This window comes from Oncorhynchus tshawytscha, linkage group LG04, assembly GCF_018296145.1.
Source record: "Oncorhynchus tshawytscha isolate Ot180627B linkage group LG04, Otsh_v2.0, whole genome shotgun sequence".
In the NCBI taxonomy this organism is placed as follows: domain Eukaryota; kingdom Metazoa; phylum Chordata; class Actinopteri; order Salmoniformes; family Salmonidae; genus Oncorhynchus; species Oncorhynchus tshawytscha.
Window position 1 is genome coordinate 34,264,582 of NC_056432.1, and position 9,679 is coordinate 34,274,260.

General features: G+C 40.4%; 1 protein-coding gene across 2 annotated transcripts in view; it reads right to left on the bottom strand.

Annotated features, from left to right (window-relative positions):
• The window catches only part of kcnip3a (Kv channel interacting protein 3a, calsenilin), a 46,679-nt gene extending 37,270 nt beyond the window's left edge, over window positions 1-9,409 (bottom strand). For both annotated transcript variants that reach the window (XM_024417786.2, XM_024417785.2), the window contains exon 1: window positions 9,281-9,409. In XM_024417786.2, the coding sequence (XP_024273554.1) occupies window positions 9,281-9,286 (6 nt within the window). In that variant the 5' untranslated portion in view covers window positions 9,287-9,409. The remainder of the gene's footprint in view (window positions 1-9,280) is intronic.
• Between the last annotated feature and the right edge of the window lie 270 nt (window positions 9,410-9,679).

The window sequence follows — 9,679 nt, forward strand, 5'->3', positions numbered from 1 at the left end:
TGTATTGTATAAACGATATGTGTACTGTATAAATGATATGTGTATTGTATAAACGATATGTGTACTGTATAAATGATATGTGTATTGTATAAACGATATGTGTACTGTATAAATGATATGTGTATTGTATAAACGATACGTGTACTGCATAAACAATATGTGTATTGTATAAACGATATGTGTATTGTATAAACGATATGTGTACTGTATAAACGATATGTGTACTGTATAAATGATATGTGTATTGTATAAACGATATGTGTATTGTATAAACGATATGTGTATTGTATAAACGATATGTGTACTGCATAAACGATATGTGTATTGCATAAACGATATGTGTACTGTATAAACGATATGTGTACTGTATAAATGATATGTGTATTGTATAAACGATATGTGTATTGTATAAACGATATGTGCATTGTATAAACGATATGTGTATTGTATAAACGATATGTGTATTGTATAAACGATATGTGTACTGCATAAACGATATGTGTACTGTATAAATGATATGTGTATTGTATAAACGATATGTGTATTGTATAAACGATATGTGTATTGTATAAACGATATGTGTACTGTATAAACGATATGTGTATTGTATAAACGATATGTGTACTGTATAAATGATATGTGTATTGTATAAACGATATGTGTACTGTATAAATGATATGTGTATTGTATAAACGATATGTGTACTGTATAAATGATATGTGTACTGTATAAACGATATGTGTACTGTATAAATGATATGCGTATTGTATAAACGATATGTGTACTGTATAAATGATATGTGTATTGTATAAACGATACGTGTACTGCATAAACAATATGTGTATTGTATAAACGATATGTGTATTGTATAAACGATATGTGTATTGTATAAACGATATGTGTACTGTATAAATGATATGTGTATTGTATAAACGATATGTGTACTGTATAAATGATATGTGTATTGTATAAACGATATGTGTACTGTATAAATGATATGTGTATTGCATAAACGATATGTGTATTGTATAAACGATATGTGTACTGTATAAATGATATGTGTATTGTATAAACGATATGTGTACTGTATAAACGATATGTGTACTGTATAAACGATATGTGTACTGTATAAATGATATGTGTATTGTATAAACGATATGTGTACTGTATAAACGATATGTGTACTGTATAAACGATATGTGTATTGTATAAACGATATGTGTACTGTATAAATGATATGTGTATTGTATAAACGATATGTGTACTGTATAAATGATATGTGTACTGTATAAACGATATGTGTACTGTATAAATGATATGTGTATTGTATAAACGATATGTGTACTGTATAAATGATATGTGTATTGTATAAACGATACGTGTACTGCATAAACAATATGTGTATTGTATAAACGATATGTGTATTGTATAAACGATATGTGTACTGTATAAACGATATGTGTACTGTATAAACGATATGTGTACTGTATAAATGATATGTGTATTGCATAAACGATATGTGTATTGTATAAACGATATGTGTACTGTATAAATGATATGTGTATTGTATAAACGATATGTGTACTGTATAAACGATATGTGTACTGTATAAACAATATGTGTACTGTATAAATGATATGTGTATTGTATAAACGATATGTGTACTGCATAAACGATATGTGTATTGTATAAACGATATGTGTATTGTATAAACGATATGTGTACTGTATAAACGATATGTGTACTGCATAAATGATATGTGTATTGTATAAACGATATGTGTATTGTATAAACGATATGTGTATTGTATAAACGATATGTGTACTGTATAAACGATATGTGTATTGTATAAACGATATGTGTACTGTATAAATTATATTTGTATTGTATAAACGATATGTGTACTGTATAAATGATATGTGTATTGTATAAACGATATGTGTACTGTATAAATTATATGTGTACTGTATAAACGATATGTGTACTGTATAAATGATATGCGTATTGTATAAACGATATGTGTACTGCATAAACGATATGTGTATTGTATAAACGATATGTGTATTGTATAAACGATATGTGTATTGTATAAACGATATGTGTACTGTATAAATGATATGTGTATTGTATAAACGATATGTGTATTGTATAAACGATATGTGTATTGTATAAACGATATGTGTACTGTATAAACGATATGTGTACTGTATAAACGATATGTGTATTGTATAAACGATATGTGTATTGTATAAACGATATGTGTATTGTATAAACGATATGTGTATTGTATAAACGATATGTGTATTGTATAAACGATATGTGTACTGTATAAATGATATGTGTATTGTATAAACGATATGTGTATTGTATAAACGATATGTGTATTGTATAAACGATATGTGTACTGTATAAACGATATGTGTATTGTATAAACGATATGTGTATTGTATAAACGATATGTGTACTGTATAAACGATATGTGTATTGTATAAACGATATGTGTATTGTATAAACGATATGTGTATTGTATAAACGATATGTGTACTGTATAAACGATATGTGTATTGCATAAACGATATGTGTACTGTATAAACGATATGTGTATTGTATAAACGATATGTGTACTGTATAAACAATATGTGTATTGTATAAACGATATGTGTACTGTATAAACGATAGTCTTTCTATTCATGTTGAGCACTGATTCTAAATTCTGTGTAATCTTTAGTACTATTCTAATTATGTTTTATTTCCTCTGGTGAAAACCAGATGAAACCATTGTCCACATGAAAAAATTTAGCTTGTGTAAATCTCTCCCTTTGTAGCTCCAGTCACTCAGTACCACAGTGCTGTGTGTGTGTGTGTGTGTGTGTGTGTGTGTGTGTGTGTGTGTGTGTGTGTGTGTGTGTGTGTGTGTGTGTGTGTGTGTGTGTGTGTGCCTCTCTAGGGGATGTGTTTACAAGACACCACAATTTGTTTGAACAGGTGTATTTGCATGCACCTGCAGGTGTGTGGTGTGTGTGTGTGTGTGTGTGTGTGTGTGTGTGTGTGTGTGTGTGTGTGTGTGTGTGTGTGTGTGTGTGTGTGTGTGTGTGTGTGTGTGCGTGTGTGCGTGTGTGCGTCTGCGTGCATGCGTCTATGTGCGTGCGTGTGTGTTTTTTGAGTGATGAGGACTGACAGAGCTACGGAAAATGTCTGTGCTTTAAAATGAACTTGTAAGTGTAAAGCCATGTGATGCTGACTGGGAGTGTAATTTCATTCTGCTCCTACTGTACAGGTAGCAGTGTATAAAGGCTACAGTGTGTGCACACCTTTGTTCCAGCCCAGCACTAATACCTGACTCAGATAATGAACTAAACATAGTCTTCAACTTAGATCCCAATTAGTGTAGTAAAGAGCTGGAAGCTGGGCTCTAGATCCTTGGTTGGTCAGCCCTGGTATAGACCTGATTATAACAGAGAACAGGTAAGAATGGACAGAGGGAAGGAGACAGGGACACAGCCAGACAGACATATGGTTCTTGAATAAAAAAGATGAAAGCTGAATAAGGTATATGTCTTGAATAAGTCCCCCTGAATTACAGCACCAGACGAACGCTCTTACTTCAATACTCAGAACTATCTATGTAAATACTGTACACATGTAAATATCACATTATTGTTTACTTAAACTTCAAAATGTCAACAGCTCATCAATGTCAGCCATGCCTGCAGAGAGAGAGGGAGTAAGGGAGAAAGACAGACAGAGAGAGTGAGTGAGGAAGAAAGATAGACAGAGAGAGAGAGAGAGAGTGAGGGAGAAAGATAGACAGAGAGAGAGAGGGAGTGAGGGAGAAAGATAGACAGAGAGAGAGAGAGAGAGTGAGGGAGAAAGATAGACAGAGAGAGAGAGTGAGGAGTGAGTGAGTGAGGGAGAAAGACAGACAGAGAGAGGGAGTGAGGGAGAAAGATAGACAGAGAGAGAGGGAGTGAGTGAGGGAGAAAGACAGACAGAGAGAGTGAGTGAGGAAGAAAGATAGACAGAGAGAGAGAGAGAGAGTGAGGGAGAAAGATAGACAGAGAGAGAGAGTGAGTGAGTGAGTGAGTGAGGGAGAAAGACAGACAGAGAGAGGGAGTGAGGGAGAAAGATAGACAGAGAGAGAGGGAGTGAGTGAGTGAGGGAGAAAGATCAACAGAGAGAGAGAGGGAGTGAGTGAGGGAGAAAGATAGACAGAGAGAGAGAGGGAGTGAGGGAGAAAGATAGACAGAGAGAGAGGGAGTGAGTGAGGGAGAAAGATAGACAGAGAGAGAGGGAGTGAGTGAGGGAGAAAGATCGACAGAGAGAGAGAGAGAGAGAGTGAGGGAGAAAGATCGACAGAGAGAGAGAGGGAGTGAGGGAGAAAGATAGACAGAGAGAGAGGGAGTGAGTGAGGGAGAAAGATCGACAGAGAGAGGGAGTGAGGGAGAAAGAGAGAGAGAGAGAGGGAGTGAGGGAGAAACAAGTTCACCTTAAATCAGCCATAAATCCTGTTGTGACAGGGACAATGGAAGCTTATTGTGTTAGCTTTTTTGTACAAATCTAAATATGTGGACATTGTGTCTGATTGCCGTGCAGCCACTTGCCTACCAATAGAGGACCACAACAGAAACAAGTCTTAGACTTTTTGTGTATAATCTTCGGCAATTTTGGTACATGTATTGGTTGCCTAGTGTGGCTTCTTTATGTATTATAAAATGTTCAAATCAAATCAAACAAGGAGTGGCATTTGAATGCAAGCTTCAGAACAAAATGTAAATTGCAAAAACATTTCTACCCTGTCTATCTATGGGTAACAGAGTTAGCATGTTATGCTCGACTCGCTCAGTTTTCCACCACAAAACACCAGCAAATTACCAAAAAGAGTAGAACCAGCTCACCAGCTTTTATACCATGATTTCACTATTGTAGGTTCAATGTTTCTTTTTAAATAAATATTTTAAAAGGAATAGTTTCACCATATTAAAACGAGAGTTCAGTTCACGTAACTGACGTAAATAATCACTAATCACATGAAAGAAATAATCATCTTCAGAAATAACTTTGTCACAGCAACAACATTACTAAGGTTTACAATGATGGTGAAAACTTGGAGAAATGTTGAGGTTAAAGTGGATGAAAATCTTCCTCAAAGTAACATAGGGGCACGGAGGGTCATGTCAAAATCTTCCTCGAAGTAACAGAGGGGCACGGAGGGGCACGGAGGGGTATGTCAAAATCTTCCTCGAAGTAACAGAGGGGGCACGGAGGGGTATGTCAAAATCTTCCTCGAAGTAACAGAGGGGGCACGGAGGGGCACGGAGGGGTATGTCAAAATCTTCCTCGAAGTAACAGAGGGGGCACAGAGGGGCATGTCAAAATCTTCCTCGAAGTAACAGAGAGGGCACAGAGGGACATGTCAAAATCTTCCTTGAAGTAACAGAGGGGCACGGAGGGGCACGGAGGGGTATGTCAAAATCTTCCTCGAAGTAACAGAGGGGGCACAGAGGGGCATGTCAAAATCTTCCTCGAAGTAACAGAGAGGGCACAGAGGGGCATGTCAAAATCTTCCTCGAAGTAACAGAGGGGGCACAGAGGGGCATGTCAAAATCTTCCTCGAAGTAACAGAGAGGGCACAGAGGGACATGTCAAAATCTTCCTTGAAGTAACAGAGGGGCACGGAGGGGCACGGAGGGGTATGTCAAAATCTTCCTCGAAGTAACAGAGGGGGCACAGAGGGGCATGTCAAAATCTTCCTCGAAGTAACAGAGAGGGCACAGAGGGACATGTCAAAATCTTCCTTGAAGTAACAGAGGGGCACGGAGGGACATGTCAAAATCTTCCTCGAAGTAACAGAGGGGCACGGAGGGGCACGGAGGGGTATGTCAAAATCTTCCTCGAAGTAACAGAGAGGGCACAGAGGGACATGTCAAAATCTTCCTTGAAGTAACAGAGGGGCACGGAGGTACATGTCAAAATCTTCCTCGAAGTAACAGAGGGGGCACAGAGGGACATGTCAAAATCTTCCTCGAAGTAACAGAGGGGGCACAGAGGGACATGTCAAAATCTTCCTCGAAGTAACAGAGGGGCACGGAGGGACATGTCAAAATCTTCCTCGAAGTAACAGAGGGGCACGGAGGGTCATGTCAAAATCTTCCTCGAAGTAACAGAGGGGGCACAGAGGGACATGTCAAAATCTTCCTCGAAGTAACAGAGGGGCACGGAGGGACATGTCAAAATCTTCCTCGAAGTAACAGAGGGGCACGGAGGGTCATGTCAAAATCTTCCTCGAAGTAACAGAGGGGCACGGAGGGACATGTCAAAATCTTCCTCGAAGTAACAGAGGGGCACGGAGGGTCATGTCAAAATCTTCCTCGAAGTAACAGAGGGGCACGGAGGGGCCCGGAGGGGCACGGAGGGGTATGTCAAAATCTTCCTCAAAGTAACAGAGGGGGCACAGAGGGGCATGTCAAAATCTTCCTCGAAGTAACAGAGGGGGCACAGAGGGACATGTCAAAATCTTCCTCGAAGTAACAGAGGGGCACGGAGGGACATGTCAAAATCTTCCTCGAAGTAACAGAGGGGGCACAGAGGGACATGTCAAAATCTTCCTCGAAGTAACAGAGGGGCACGGAGGGGCACAGAGGGACATGTCAAAATCGCGAAGTAACAGAGGGGGCACAGAGGGACATGTCAAAATCTTCCTCGAAGTAACAGAGGGGGCACAGAGGGACATGTCAAAATCTTCCTCGAAGTAACAGAGGGGCACGGAGGGTCATGTCAAAATCTTCCTCGAAGTAACAGAGGGGCACGGAGGGACATGTCAAAATCTTCCTCGAAGTAACAGAGGGGCACGGAGGGTCATGTCAAAATCTTCCTCGAAGTAACAGAGGGGCACGGAGGGGCACGGAGGGGCCCGGAGGGGCACGGAGGGGTATGTCAAAATCTTCCTCAAAGTAACAGAGGGGGCACAGAGGGGCATGTCAAAATCTTCCTCGAAGTAACAGAGGGGGCACAGAGGGACATGTCAAAATCTTCCTCGAAGTAACAGAGGGGCACGGAGGGACATGTCAAAATCTTCCTCGAAGTAACAGAGGGGGCACAGAGGGACATGTCAAAATCTTCCTCGAAGTAACAGAGGGGCACGGAGGGACATGTCAAAATCTTCCTCGAAGTAACAGAGGGGCACGGAGGGACATGTCAAAATCTTCCTCGAAGTAACAGAGGGGCACAGAGGGACATGTCAAAATCTTCCTCGAAGTAACAGAGGGGCACGGAGGGACATGTCAAAATCTTCCTCGAAGTAACAGAGGGGGCACAGAGGGACATGTCAAAATCTTCCTCGAAGTAACAGAGGGGCACGGAGGGACATGTCAAAATCTTCCTCAAAGTAACAGAGGGGCACGGAGGGACATGTCAAAATCTTCCTCAAAGTAACAGAGGGGCACGGAGGGGCATGTCAAAATCTTCCTCAAAGTAACAGAGGGGGCACAGAGGGACATGTCAAAATGCACAATTTGGGCACTTTAGCAAGTATTTATTCATATAAAAAATCTGATTTATTGAGTTCTCCATGTGGTCTATATTAGAGGGCACTTCATTTGATATAACACTCTTTTCATATTCAATATTGGTGCACAATTTCTACTTCAAATATCAAAGGGATGCAAAAAGCACAAATTTGGTGGAATGACCCAGAGAGTGAGAGAGAGAACGAGTGGGTGAGAGTGAGAGAGGGAGAAAGAGAGGGAAATAGAGAGAGAGGGAGAGAGTGAGGAAAGGTTTCTCTGAGCCCAGAGCCAGCCCTGTCTCAATCTTCCACTCCAAGCTAGTTAGCATCAACACGCGATGATGACTCAAATCACAAGTCGCCACATGCACATAACAAGCCCACAAATGCACGCATGCACAAACATACACACACACATGCATACACACACAACCCCTCACTCCAGCCTGAGCCAACACCTCTGTGGAACAATCAGCTTTTTTACCAATAATTTGATCAATTGATTGATTTATTACACTTCACCAATCGCAGGAGGTAAATATTTAAAAGAAACTCTCTACCCTGCCCACATCCCTGTACCAACATCGCTGTACTGTCACCCCCTATTGTAAGGCTTGAGGAATGTAGTGTACTTGTGACAAGTAGTGTACTTGTGATAAATACACAAAATCCATGTCTACTTAGGATCCAATCTTACCAGACCACTCAAATGTGTATGAGGTCTGGCCTCTCCACAATCACCCCACAGATTTCCCAATTCTCAGAAATTCTTTCTGAAACTGTGAAACTGTGATTCAAACAGTAACATAAAACACAGTAACAAATACTCTCACACACAGGGTAATACAGTCCTCTATAAACCAGACTATTTAAAGATTTATAGTCAGGCTCACACATGAATCATCACAATAGACCCAGGTGGAGGGACTATAGGGTCCTAGTCACCAAAAATTGGAAGACACACACTCGCACACAAACACAAACCCACACACATACACCCACATACACACACAGACACACAGAGAGCGCGAGGGAGAGAGAGAGAGAGAGAGAGAAAGAGAGAGCGAGACAGCACATTCGGGTGGAAGACATGATTCTCTGTGACACCTCACTGGAAGCAGCCGAGAATGAGGTCCCTGTGCCGTACGCGCTAAAAGCGTGCGCCCCAGCCGAAGACAGACAGCACGGTAGAATTACCAGCAGGCTAATTACTTAACTTCTCTGCTGTGGCTCAAATAGGGCGAAATGTGCTGCTGAAGGACATGTGGATGGAAGGACGGAAGCAAACACACAACAAGTTGTCTATTTGTTTAGGCTACTATGATTTATAACAATTTCTCTTCCGAATTATTAAAGGGGCAATCAGCAGTTGCTACATTCCTTTTTGTATTTACAGTCAATCAATTAATGATATGTACCCTTTGATTCTTGAAGAATGTAATTTATAAATGCCTCATGAGCTTAGTTCAACTGTCTTATTACCACAACTGAACCCCCAAAATAAGGTTGTGTTACTCCAATGTTTGGAAACTAAGTAAATGTAAACGTCACTGTATAGCCTCAAAAACTATACTTTTAAAATCATGAATGGTCAGTCATTGCATCCATAGCTCTTTCTATAGCCCCATCCCTCAGTTTTTTTTTATTGCGGATTGCTCCTATAAGGTGTGAAACATGCAGTTTTGGATTGACGCGCAATTTCAGAAGCAGTGGTAGGCTAAAATGTAAAACAACCATGACCACTTTAATAGAATGAATGAAGTTGAGTTTGTTTACCTGCATGTTGTCTGATGTGAAGTAGGCTTTGCTCTCCGATATGAAGGGTTAATCTGTCCTCCCGGTCTCCTCAAAGCAGACTTGCCTCGCGCTGTGATGTCCCCAGGAATCTCACTGCACGGAGAAAGAGATGGAAGGAGGGAGGGTCAGAGAGAGTGAGAACGAGAGAGGGGGGCGCGAGGAGGACGATGCGCTGTGTGCTCTCTCGAACTCTAACCGTTTTATGGACTGTGCCGTTTGCCTTTTCCATAATCAATTTGAATATGTAAATAGAAACGCAATTTAATATACGTATTTGAGGAGAGAACAGTTGCAGTTTCGTAAATTTGAAAAACTCACAAAGTAATGGATTGTTAAAGCATCAACTGGGAGCTGCGAGGGGAATTATTTTCCCACAAA